The sequence below is a fragment of the Triturus cristatus genome, chromosome 3_1 (assembly GCF_964204655.1).
Source record: "Triturus cristatus chromosome 3_1, aTriCri1.1, whole genome shotgun sequence".
Lineage (NCBI taxonomy): Eukaryota > Metazoa > Chordata > Amphibia > Caudata > Salamandridae > Triturus > Triturus cristatus.
This window is the reverse complement of record NC_140583.1, coordinates 110,721,757-110,735,558: the sequence shown is the minus strand read 5'-3', so window position 1 is coordinate 110,735,558 and position 13,802 is coordinate 110,721,757. Positions and strand designations below refer to the sequence as shown.

At 46.3% G+C, this 13,802-nt stretch overlaps 1 protein-coding gene across 2 annotated transcripts in view; it reads left to right on the top strand.

Moving 5' to 3' along the window:
- The window catches only part of TFIP11 (tuftelin interacting protein 11), a 134,617-nt gene that overhangs the window by 75,349 nt on the left and 45,466 nt on the right, over positions 1 to 13,802 (top strand). For both annotated transcript variants that reach the window (XM_085643515.1, XM_085643516.1), the window contains one exon: positions 5,348 to 5,500. In XM_085643515.1, coding sequence (XP_085499641.1) covers positions 5,348 to 5,500 — 153 coding nt within the window. The remainder of the gene's footprint in view (positions 1 to 5,347; positions 5,501 to 13,802) is intronic.

The following is a 13,802-nucleotide window of genomic DNA, read 5'->3' as shown; positions in this document are numbered from 1 at the left end:
GCCCCGGCCATTGCTCTTAAGTGTGGGTGGATGTGTTGCAATCTACCTACACTTGGGTTTACCTACTAAACCTATCTAGTAGTTGTAGTCAGGGTGTGCTACTCCCTTTGCTCTACAACAACTAAGTTCAGTAGAACTTATGTATATCTAATCTTGTTTTATATGTACCTACAGGTACCTATGTGATCTTTCAATTGGTAACCAAGAGATTACAATGGTAAAACACAGCAAGCTCAAATCCCACCGCTGCTCACCAATGTGAGAAGTTGGCCTGGTATATGATGCTCACTAGTTAAAGTGATCACCTTGTACCATGCCAAGCAACCCTTATGGTGTGGTTGTAAGTCAACCTTTTCGGACTAGCTGCCCTAGTGGTAGCGTAGGCTAAGCAGTCTTTGAGGCTAAACTCGTGAAACGTGTTAAGCCAGCTGTTTTACCAAATGCAACCCCCTTTTATACCAATGAAAGGACACCACACAGATATATATTCAAAATATATATGTATTTATTTCTCAAAGTAACCCCTAGTCTCTTTATGAGCACAGGAGCACAAATCGTCAAACAAGATTACAGTAGAATACACAGAAGTTGCACTTTATATGGATAGGCCCTGGTGGCCGCTCAAACCATATACTAAAATAGTGGTATAAGTACCACGAACAGAAAAGGGAAAAGGCCTAGGGCCTCTAGAATCGCTGGGCCTACAAGGAGCTAACTTCAGTTAGTGACCAGGAGGTCCACGGGTGGCGTGTGCAGAGCAAATAGTCACACGCGTGCCCCCATAGGTTTCAATGGGTGCGTAAAAAGTACAAAGTTACTGCAAAGAGGATCTTCCGGATGGACTAGGAACTCAAGATTTGGAACACAGGCACTAGAGATGTAATACTACACTTGGGCACAGGTGTGCCAGCTTTACCTCACCCACAGGAAGCGGGTGCATAGGTCTCGAAGTGCGTCGGGTTTCTTCTATCTGTTCCGTGGAGCCTGAAGACAAAGATGCTGCAGGCGGTCGGTCCGGGAGAGATGCAGTGGATCCAGGAGTGGATCGGTGATGTTGAAGACCTGTAAGCAGAGGGGACAGTGTTCACAGTCACTAGCCAGTGACCAGCGTGGCACTAGGTGGGTACCAGGCAATGTCGGGTGCAAACAGGAAGAAAGGTGTAGCTTGTCTCTGCAGCCACGTGGTCCCTGGAGGTCGACGACGTCCAGGAGTCGGTTCACGAGCTGTCCCACGCAGGCTCTCGCTGTCGGCGGTGTCGGCGACTTGATCGAAGCAAACAAGCCTTGGCAAAAGCAATTGTTGTAGGAGATGAAATAAGCTGATGGTTCTGACCAGCAAGGTCAGAAGGACTGCTCCTTTGGAGGGGAGCAAGGGCCAGTCTGGAGCAACCAGACCAGCGGTGTATTTCGTAGAGTTCGTCGCCAAGATGGCTACTAGCCAGCGGGCCAGCAACCGGTTAGGCGCGTCGAGTGGCAAAATGCAGAAGGGCCCCACGCAGATCATGGAGATGCTGGAGGGCTCACCTTTGGTGCAGATGCTGCTTGGGTGTTGGGCTTCTCAGATCCCAAAGCACAACTTGGAGGGAGCCTCGGTTGTTGCACTTGTCAGCTTGTCGTAGTCGTTCCAAGATGGCTGGCTCCACGTGTCTCGGTGCCTCCACGGGTCTCCTCTTTTCAGGGACTGGGGATCGGGCGGTGAGAGGTCTGGAGGTCCAGGTCTTGTCGGTCTCTGGGCTCGGGCTCCGGCGGGAGGCGGCGGCAAAGCAGACGTTGATTCGCTGGATGGTGCTTGCGTTAGCAAGGTGGTCACTCCCTGACCACAGGGGAGATTGGCTTCAGTCCTCTGTGCAGCAGAGCGTCGAAGTTCCCGTCTTCTTCTTAGTGTTAAGTTGATTCCAGGATGTCTGAAGTCTTAGGACACAGCTCCTACCTTTAAGCGGATTCTAGGGGCCGGACTACCTGCTAGGTCCCTCCCTATGGGTGGGACCAGGAAGGGGGGTGGTTACACCCCCAATCCTTTGTCCAGCTCGCCCCAGGCCCGGGACTGGTGTGCCCCAGGACCGGTTTGAACTGGCATATGCACCGAGGCTCCTTGTGAGCCACAGGCATGTCTGGTTTCTTTCAAGCCCTACCTGACCAATACACAAAATCCTGTCTGGGGTGGTGCACGCACCTCCCCTGGCAGGAAACCCTTTGTCCACACCTCCCAAGCTGGAAGGACTCCCAGCAGCAGGAGGGCAGACTTGTGTCTGTGGTGGCAGCATCCATTTTGTGGAGCTGAGGCTATGTCTGATTTTACCCGGGTTTCAGGTACTGTACATGTCGTGTCCCTCTAGAAGGGTGGAATGCTAACCCCGTCGCCAGAATTGGCGAGGGGTTAGTATTCCAATTCGTATGACACCTTACTCGACATGTTTTGATAAAGCCATATCAAAGATAGCATTTAACCGCGAGGTTCATAATGCACTTAAGAGTATATGGTATGACGATATCTGGAAACAGTAGAAGGAAGTTGTTCCGACCACTGTAGACAGGCTCAGCTCATGCCAGAGCACCATCTCACATGGAACCAAGCACTCTGCCTTCAGGATTGTTAAGGCCTGCCATAGGAGTGACTTATAGGTTACCATGTGTCCCATTTAAGGTTAGGTATAGGTATACTACACCTAAGTAAGAGGTGATTACACCAACTTACCCCAGCTGAGTGATCAGCCAGTTGTGTCAAATTGTTAGGCCAAGCCTGGGGTGGCATAATACATGCTTCAGCCCTTGGCAGGCCTTGGGTACACCAATGCCCTGGGTACCTAGTGTACACTGGTACAGGGGCTGACAGGGTGATCCACTTCCAATTGGTTATGCACCTAGGGTGCATAGTTTTAATTTAGTAGAGAGAACAGCAGGCTGGGGGTCTGATTGGCAGGCCCACAGCCTCAATATGTCAAAAACCAGTGAAGCAAAAAGCAAAAATTTGGGGTGACCATAGGATAGCAGACCCTACTCTCCTACAGCCCTGCTCTCAGAGGTTAGAAACAATGCCTGCTCTGGCAGAAGGTGTTTACACCTCCTCCAAACAGGATGGCTAGCAATCGGCATTCCAAGGCCGGAGGCTTCAAAGCCATACCGCCTTTGATATGCGACTCCAGCATCTCCCAGACCTGGGACAAGCTACCCCCTGCCCTGAGGCCTGTTTGGCATTTTAACAGATGGGCAATTAGTATGCATGAAGCACACCTAGGTCAGTCACACCCCTAAGGTGAGCTGCCTGATATGCCCCATTCTAGGAAAATTCCACCATCTTGGTGCTGGCAGAATTTAGGAAACTGTGACAGGATAATGTGCACTTCCTACAGTGGTCGTATTTGGGGTGCAGTGACCCCATGGGTAGGTAGCCCATTGGCCGCTACTGTCGAATCCCCTAACGCTCTTCAGTTTAGGATTTAGGAGGCTTTCTAAATCCAGAACTTTAGATTCCACTGACTAGAAAGAAGAAGAGGACACTGAAGAGCCGACCCCCGCGAAAACAGAAGGCTGCTGTGGACTTTTGGTGCCAAACCCTGCCTGCCAAACAAACTTGACAGTTGCAAAGACCAGACTCGTCCTGCAGCTGTGCATCCTCCACAAGTCCCAGAGGGTTGCCAGCACTTGGCCAAGCAACCATCATCTCCTTTAGAGTAGAGGAGCTACTCGCCTGCAGGCACCGACTGCGACGTCCTAATGAAACTGCTGTCCACCAGGCTCACAGAGCAATAGCCGCCCAGGAGAAGGTCGGCGCACTGAAGGAGGTCTAATCTTTTGACCTGCCAAGCCTGAAGACGGCAGGACCTCCACAAGCCCTCCTGTAACACTACCCATGGTACTGGACCCTTGCCATGACCAAAGCTTGTTGAGAGTCTAGTCCGGACACGAATGACATCACTGACAACCAGCTGATGACGGACGTCTGCACCGCCGAGGCCAGCACCGTGAAATTCCCAGTTTCCTTGATTTTGTCCTCCTTGCTGCTCCTGACCGACACCAATGAGCCCGTCTTAATGCATGATAGCCAGCCGACGACAAACACTCTGCACGCCAGCCTGCTAGCCCGGGTCTAAAGGAAAACAACTGGTCCCCTGTGCCCCTTGGAACCTCATGACCTGAGCCCCCTGTTGGGAGTTCCCATATTTGTACCCAGGTCCCCCTTTGCAGCCTGTTTCCAAGTGCCCCCCTCCTTTCTACAGCTTAGTGCGCAAGGATACCAACCTGACCAGCACCTCTTCACTCTGACTAACCAGGGCAGATCACACCAATCTGCTGATGGTACGTTGGTCATTGTCCCTCTACCACCTCACAACTGAAAGAGGTCCCATGGAAGAAAACACATTGCAAGTATATGTTTGCAGTTCTTTCTCCTATAGGAAAGCATTGCGTGTAAAAACGCACTGCTCGTTAACAGTTCTAAAACTGTAAAAAGTGTATTGCGAAAAAGTACTTCTCATTACTGAGTTTTTGGATTCAAAATGTATATAAAAATGCATGTAATTTTTCTAAATTGGTGTGGCTGTCCTTTTTGAGTGTGTGCATCATTTATTGACTCTGTGTGTGCAACACGTCTAACACTCCTCTCTGATAAGCCTACGGTTGCTCGACCTCACTACCCTAGGTAGAGCACTTTGAAATTGCTAGAGCAAGCCCCCGTCAACTCATTGGAGATACCTGGACTCTTTACATAGCATACCTCTTTTTGATGTACTATATAAAGAGCCGCTTCCTACAATGCCCACTTAAAGGTCTCAAATTAATTCTTTAATTAACATACATTATAACGGAGTTACAAATCTCATAAAAATCAGTCCAATACATTTATTTGATTTGTTGTAACATTTCTTATTTATTAAGTTATCTTCCAGTGATGTGATTCATTCATATGCCTGGGGCAAGTGCACACAATGGTTCTCTTGCAACATCTTTATACAGCCAACATGTGTTTCACTCTTGAATTGTTGATAAATCAGGGGTGTTTTTAAGGCTTACACAGTTTTCTGAAACAGTATTGTCTGTAATGTTGGAGCAATCCGTAATTTCCAGTTGTAGCATGAAATCTAAAGGTGCCATCAGTGTAGCCAAGTGAGCCAGCCTCAAAAGTTTAGGTGTCGGTAGTTCTACTAAGACAATATATGCAAGTTATCCTTGATATTGTAGAAATTAGTCTTAGTCATAGAAGTGCAGTCTTCAGAAGGTCTGTTTGATCAATATAGTGAATGCTCATTTCTAATCTATTCAGAAAGGTTGTGTCAAGATTGCAAGCAACTGGCTTGGAGAATAGTGATAGAGACAGTTGGTGTAATCTAACATTCTGTTTGTGTTTTAGGAATTTCAGAAGCAGCTTAGCCAATGGCGAAAGGACCCTAGTGGTAATAAAAAGAAACCGAAATACTCCTACAAAACTGTTGAAGAACTGAAAGCTAAAGGTCGGCATGGGAAGGCCCTATCTGCCCCACAAAAGGATGTTTCCCAAGTGAAGGTAAGACTCGGGAGTGGTTTGGACAGTAGCTCGCTTGTGCACCTCATTTGTTTTGTATGTAAGGCTTCTTTTATGGGCAGGTCCTAGACAGTAAATATACCCTTGCGTTATCTGATGCTCTGCTGATTTATTAGCTGGTGTATCCCCAGACAACCTGGGATCATTCATGCTAGATTTTATCAAGTTATGAGAACATGCTTTTTTGCTTCTTGCAGTAAAAATATTGTCCTGTTGAAAGAGATGCATTCCCTCTTTGGTGTGTATGCAGAAATTTGAATCAACCAGAATTTATAAGGGAGGGATGCAGCCCTTTATAAGGGAGACTGCAGCCCTCATTCTTAACTAAAAGAATTAGTTTGAAATGCTGAATGTTTACAACCGTTTCGGTGACATCCAAAAAATTAATTGACAAAACAGGTTCTACTTTTTGTTAGAGAAAGTGATATACCCCATTCACACACATACACAGTGCAGGCATGCCAGGATTATCGCAGACTGCAGCAGTGCAAGCTTTCCTCACACACTCGAGGTACACGAGCAAGGACAGAATTACATGAACTGTTGTAGCATAATTAAATATCATTTATGGAACAATCTTTACAGTTTATTTTCTTACAGAATAAGAACCCAGTTGGCTCTGAAAATGTGCTTATGAGAGAAAGTTTCAGTTTAATATGACCACCTCGGCATGCCCCCGTTGTCTACAGAACAATGTTGACTTTCTTCATATGATGTGGTCGTGCGCCTCCCTAAACACGTATTGGCAGGCAATTACAGAAGCGCTAGCGAAGTACAACGGAAGACCACCCCTACAGTCATGGGAAGAATGCATACTAGGCTTTTACCCCAGATTAAAGAAACACAAAGTCACAGCTAGGTTCACTGATCTAGGCCTTATAGTGGCCAAAAGGTTAATAACAAAACAATGGAAACAAGCAGAACCTCCCATCCTAAATAGCTGGAAAAACTCACTTGTAGTATGGGATCAGGCAGAATGCACGTCATTACACAAGGAGGAAATAGCAGGATCGCGCAAATACCCCATTGCGCATAGACAGGGAAGATGGGACCACCTCTCCACATGTGACGAATGAGCGAGATTTAGATGCTGATCGTCTGGCACCCCATACCTCAGCCTCACAATGAACCAAATACTTTCATGCTCATGAAAGACTAGGTAGGGAGCACAAAGTACTAAAGACGTGAGAGACCTAGCTGGTCACCACACAAGATACTGAAAAAGGGAAGAGATGGGCAAATTGTAGATTAAAAGAACATATATGACTGCCTTTCCAGAACATTACGACCTAGCCGCAGCGGACGGAGTATGTTTTTTTTTTCAACCTTTGTTTGCTTATTTGGTTTAAAGAAAAAAACTGTATCACATTTGCATTAAATAGTTTCATTGTATAGAGAAGTATGATATAGGATTACACAGTGCATATTGAATGGGTGAATGGATAAACAACCCTCTTGGGGATAGGGCAGTGTACACGATAGACAACTCAATGTATATACGGTTACAGTTCATATACGATATGGCTCCGCAAGAGCGCGCACTAGCTAAATATAAATGCATAACGGTTTAATAAACGAGAGCGACATTGTGTTCTGAATCCAATATGTATAGCTAAACGCACAAAAGAATGTCTATTATTTTTGCAGTAATTGTCTCACCCTTATCCCTCATGTATTATGTTTACTTTCTTTCTTTCCTCTACTGTATACATTTGAAAAATGCAAATAAAGATATAAAAAAATGAGAGAAAGTTTCCAAAAGCTTGAAAAAAAGATGTAAATTAATAGAATTTTATAAATTTGAAGTCCTGAATTGTATCCAATTTGAGGTAATAGTCTTTTTGATGCACCAACTTTTAATATTGTATTAGATGTGCTTTGTAGGGATCCCCTAAGCAGTGCATGTGCTGTATCTTCATTTTGTTTCTTATCAATGGCAATTGCTTAACATTGGTCTGCTTCCCTGTCCCTCCTATGTGCTTGCTTGTATCTGGTCCGTGCGTGACAGCTTGACATGCTGAACTCTCCGTGGAGCAGGGCTTAAGTTCTACCAATGCTTTACGTGTGGTCGCTACGTTTTTATTTATCTTTCACTATTGTTTGAGATTACATCTTGTCCACATATTTCCTGCGTTTCTTTAGCCTTAATGTACATTGTACAGATCCTGCATTTTCTATTTAGTTCTACCAGTGTTTGGTAGTGCATCTCAGCCACATCATTCCTAGTGGGGTTTTTTAGCTGTAGTGTATTCTTAAAGATCCTGTATTTTATTTTTCATTTGCGTTGAAACTCTCTGACAGATCACCTTGCCAGATTCGTGATTAGTAACTTTTTTGGGTTTAAACAAAGCCAGCATTTGCTTTCATGATTTCCTGTTTACGGTGTGTAGATGCTACATTATTTACACAGAGGAGACTACATTTATCAGCAAGTGACTGTTCACAATCTATTTTTATTAGTTTTCCTTTAAATCTGTATATTGATTTTCATTAATATACGAACATTGGCAAATGAAATCAATAAACTTTCAAGGCCAATGCTGTTCTCTGGGGTCTGAAACTATGCATATCCTGGGACAAGGTGCCAAGCCTCCTCCTCCGGGATGGGCCGGGTTCATGAAGGGGAAGCTTCAAAGGCTTGCCGCCTTTGTGACCTTCCCCAGGCCACTTGCTGCTTTCAGCAACTGGTCCCCACTAGTACAGACCCCTACTTTGGGCGGGAGAACTGGTGGGAAAAACGTGAGGAAGAGAGGTGTGCCCACCTCTGCCAACTCCACCCCTCAGGTGAGGAGGCGAGGTAAAGCACAACTCCCAGTCCCCGCCATATTGGAGATTGGGGGACTCTGATAACCAGGGACAGGCTCATGCCCCCCTCCCTCTGGAAGGTGGCATAATAGGGGGTGTACCCACCCCAGGGAAGGGAACCATTGGTCCCTGCCTTTTACCTACCTGTAACACCCCCAAATCTAGTATTTAGGGGCACACCTGAACCTTGCTTCCTCAGACAAGAAGAAACTACAAGAAGTAGAAGTAGAAGAACCGAACAGCCGTGCAGCAGCTAACAAGAGGATGATGCCCACTGACATGGCCCCAGCTCTACCGGCCTGTCTCCCCCTCAAACCTGCTCCTGCGAAATCCCAGTGTGTCCTGCAGCCAACAACCTCGAAAATCCTGGAGGACCTGCCTGCCTTCAACTACAAAGATTTTGTCTCTCAAACACCGGATTTGTTCATCTGCAACCTCTGGCTCCGGCTGGAGACCGCGGATCCTCCCCACTCTACACCCGCCGTCCATGGCCTGAGCTTGAGTGGGCAAACACCGCAAGGCGGTCACCCCGGCGATCCTGACCCGAGATCCGGCGACCTCTGACCTGCCTCGAGCTAAATCCAGAAGGTCACCCCAACCGCGACCAGGAGCTAGTAAGAAGATCCAACCCTAAAAGGCACATCTGCACCAGACGCCCCACGGCCTTGCGTGCCCAAACCGACGGTGCCTAACCAACCCCTAACTGCCCAACTTGCCTCTCGAAGTGGTGGTCGCACCCAGAAGACCTTTGTCCCCGACCGAGCCTGCAGTGACTTTGCAAACCGGAGGTTCCCCATTAAAACCAACGGGGCGTCCAACGTCAGAACAGCACCCTGCACCCAGCCGCCGTAGTGCTGCTGAGGGTGTAATGAGAGTGCATCCTTGACCCTAGAGGAACCCTTGTTCTAACCTCAGAAGCTCAACTCCAAAGACCCATTACTTACCTGGTAACCGTTAACTTAATTTCTCTCCATAGGAACCTATTGACTGTTTTTCCTCAGAAATCTTTTCCAAGTGTGGCGTTGACTTAGATGGAAACCTGAAAAATAACAATTGTGCAAAACTGACTTTACTTACCTTTTCTCTAGGAAATGTCCCAGTGTGATATCTAGGCATATCACACTGAGTAGAAAATGTAATCTCAAAAGTAACGTAAAAGTAATGTACCTGTAAGTTTCATTACAAGATCGATACAAAGTATATGTACAGCATTCCACAGTATTGCATTACCCGTATTTCAAACTGTAACCATTTCAAAGTACATTTACAATTGCATTTCAAACTGTATATTTACTGCAAAGTATTTATCAACTTAGCTGTGCCAGGCTTGCTTGGTTCTAGAAAATAAAATAACTAAAAGAATATTTTTATACAAAATACAATTGGACTGAAGTTAAGTCTTTGAGTGTGGGAATTCATTTGCTGACTGAGTGTGTGCAACAAATGCTTAACACTGTCCTCTGATACTACTTTACTGCTCGACCACACTACCACAAATAGAGAGTGAGGTGCTATCTAACTTTACCTCTGCCTACCTTTCGGGTTCCATTGGAGTCTGTGCACACTATACCTCACTTTGGTATAGTATATACAGAGCCAGCTTCATACATCTCCTGTTCAATAAAAAAAAAAAAAACTGGCAATGTGAAATAGTAGAAGTGTTTGTGGTTGTCCTTTCTTTTCTGCCATGTTATACAGCAGCACAGCTGCGGTTCTGCATGGTTGAAAATAAAAAAAGCACTGTTATGCGGCTAAGCATATTTTCTTTTACTCTCAGCGCTGCTGTAATACCTAGTTAAAAAACAAAGCGACTTGATCTTGCATAGGCAAGACCTATTTACTTTGCCCTTTTTTTTAATGTCAGACACTAGTTCGTGGGCTGTCCTGGCTGACATCAGTACGGGTGGTACAAACATTAGTCTTGCTCAGTCGAGCACTGAGACTCAAAGGATGGGGTGAAGGCTAGAGTGCATGTGAAAAACCATCTAAAGTTTTGGGGGAAACTAAAGTTTTCTTGGGTGCAGGAGAGATAGAAAGTGCAGGCGCCAACTCAAGCATAACAGGAACAGGAGTGGTGGTTTCAAAGGGGTTTTGTTCTGGGAGTAGGAGAGGGGTCATGCCATTTATCTTGGAGAGACAGTAGAAGCAGAAGTGTTTTGTGCTCAACTGACTGGTAACAGAAACATAGGACAGACAAATAATATGGGTGGTGGTGAGAACTCTGGTACAGAAGCGAATGAGAGAGGAGAGGCCCATGGAGAAAGAGCGACGGGCAGTTTAAGGAGAGAATGAGTAGTCAACAATAAAGAAGTAGGAAAAGAGGAAGAGAAACATGCGAAGGAAGTGACGAGGGGAAGGAGAGACTGCTGAGGAAATGAAAGTGGGACGAGGGATAGAAGTGGATGAAAGAGGAAAGACTGAAAGAAAGAATGAATGGGAGAAACAAAATGAGCCGAGATAGAGTAACAGGAGGAAATAAACACGGGAAAGACTAAGGGAACAGCAGGAGGAATAAAGTACAAATAAATAAATTAGAGTGTAGAGTGAGATGAAGGGAAAATAAAGATCGGAAAGCAGGCAGAACAAAAATGTTGGGATGCAAATCAGGAACTCTGTGCGCTCATAATTTACAGTTCAGCAACTTGGGAACAGAACAAAAAGTGATTTGGATATAGTCACTAGGCGTGCCTGGCTGCTGTGATAGGATTTGTACTTCCAATTTTTCACACAAAGCAAGATGAAAAAATAAAGTAATGAAATGGGTTGATGCATCTACAGAGCACGTGTAGGAAGCTGGCTCTGTATATACTATACCAAAAAGAGGTATTGTGCGAGTCCAGTGGGTCCCCAAAGATATGGCAGAAGGTTAAAGTAGATAATACCTTACTCTCAATTTAGTAGTAGATGGGCTGAGCAGTTAGGCTTCTCAGAGGGCAGTGTAAAGCATTTATTGTACACACTCAGGCAAGAAATGAGAGCACAACTCCAAAACTGAATCCAGACCATTGTTTGTTTAAAAGGGTGTTACTTCGTTATTTTCTTCTAGAACCAAGAATCACTTAGTGCAGGTACGATTTTACAGTTAGTAAAAGTAGTAATAGTTTTCAAGAATGCAGTAGTAGTTTGTAAAAGAAGTAATTTACTTTAACAGTAGCAAGAATGTTTTGTGTAAATGTCAATCAAATATGGCTGGATGCTTCTGCAGTGATAAAGTTAGACAGTTCCATGCAATAGATAGAGCTACAATGCTATCCTATGGAGAAACAATGTTTGCAGGTAAGTACTCAACTTACCTCCTTAGGCTTCGTGGGTTTAGGACAACACAGGGCAAGGTACAAACCTAGGTAGGTACTGCACCACCAGCGGCACTGGTGCTGGCGGGTGCAGAGGTGACTAGGCCCAATGTTATCCAATGGAGCCGGGGGTTACCTCAAAGAGGCACAGGTTACAGGTAGGTAGCCGAGCTCTTAGTGCAAATGCCTCAAGGGTTGAAGGCAGCACAGTGTGTGGGGAGCCACAAAGCAGCACCAAAGCTACACCACCAGTGGCAAAGGGGCGGCTGGGTGCAATGTGCAAATCAGTGTCAGGCACCCAATTCTTTCTGGTGTGGGTCATCCGTTCTGGAAAGAGGCTGCAGGCTTGGACCAGGAGGCTGGACGAAGGCGACCAAATCCTGGCAGTTAAGTTGGAGAGCCTGGGAACACCAGGCCACAGTCAGCTGGGCTCCCCAAAGTCTGGGGCAGAAGATGCAGCGGTGCCTTTTGGTGTTGGGTTTTCTCAGCTGGTCGGGTTGCATTCGGGGGGCCCCTTCGAAAAGAGGCTACAAGGTTCGAGGGGGTGTCCTGGAGAGGTCAGCCTCCGATGCAGACTAGGTCAGGATCACTGGGGAGACTTCACAGGATAGGTGAGTGACTCAAACTCGGGCAGTGGGCATCGGGTGCAGAGTGGTGCACGTGTTGCAGATACATGACGATCCGGAGGCTGGGAGCTTGTTTCTTTGCTGAACAAATCTGGTGTTCACGGGAGACAAGAGTCTTTCTCGAAGACGGGGGAAAAACTCTGGGGGTCTTAGAGGCTGCTGGCTGCAGAACTCGCTGGTTTCTGCTTGCAGGGTCTATGAAGCAGGAGACAGGCCGGTAGGGCTAGGGCCAAAGCAGTTGTCGTCGTACTGAGATGTGTGCTTCACTTCACCTCCCCCACCTGAGCGGTGGGGCTGGCAAAGGTGGGCACACTTCCCTTTCTTTCTAGGTTTTTCTACCCTTTCTTCCACCTAAAGTGGGGATCCGAACTGATGGGAGCTAGCTTCTCATAGCAGCAGAGGATGGGGGTAGCTAACAAAGGCGGGAAGCCTTTGAAGTTTCCCCTTCATGGACCCTGCCTATTCTAGGGGAGGAGGCATGACATCTCTGCCCAGGAGGTGCTTTGTTTCAGCACCCAGAAAACGGAGTGGCAGATGGCGGGTTTGTCGTTTTTCAGGGGGCATCGCTAAGATGTCCACTGAGTGTATTTTACATTAAATCCAAAACTGACCTCAGTGTGGGTTTATTATTCTAAGACGTTTGGTACCAAACCTCTTAGTTTTCAGTAAAGCCATCCTGGAGCTGTGAAGTTCGTGCTGACAAATTCCCAGCCCTTGTACTCGTAATGGCTTCACTGCACTTATACTGTCTGTGAATGGCACAGACACTGGAGGGGCACATTACTCACGCAGCTATGCCCTCTCTTGTGGTATGGTGCACCCTGCCTTTAGGATTGTAAGGGCTGGTAGAGGGGTGACTTACCCATGCCATAGGCCATGTTGGTGGGCATGGCACACATGCATGTGTACCATGTCTACTGTTCAGTTTGGTCTGCACCAAAACTCGCAGCCTGCAATGGCAGTGTGTGGGTGTTAAGGTGATGGGTCTCTAAGGGTGCTATAATACATACTGGAACCCTCAGATGCCCTCTCTGATCAAACGACCCTTAGTACCAAGGGTACCTTTTACAAGGTACTTGCATGTGACCCAGGGGTATGCCAATTGTGGAAACAAAGGTATAGTTTTGGGAAAGAACACAAGCCCTCGGTTCCCAATTTGGCAGGGACCCAGGGCACAATCAGGCAAGTTGGCACCAGGTATCTGGCAAAACGTTGGTGGTAAGCAAGCAAAAAAAATAGGCTCTTTTGTACAGCAAGATAAACAATTTGAGAAAGGGTGCTAGAAAAGAAAAAAACAAAAGGAGACCGAAAGCAGCTGGAAATGAGTAGGTCAACAGAATAAACTCGCATGAAGATAAAAGGCAGAGATCAAGATTGGCTATAACCCGAAACAAGCAGGGCTGTGTGCTGTCCCTCACCTTTCACTTTAGTTCCTGTCCAAACGATTCAATTATAGCTTTAAACAGAATAAACAATGGAGGGGTGGTGGGGTGTAAGCAGTAAAGGACACAAGAACAAGCAATGATGAGTATGAACTTACTTGTTGGGAAAAAAGAATAA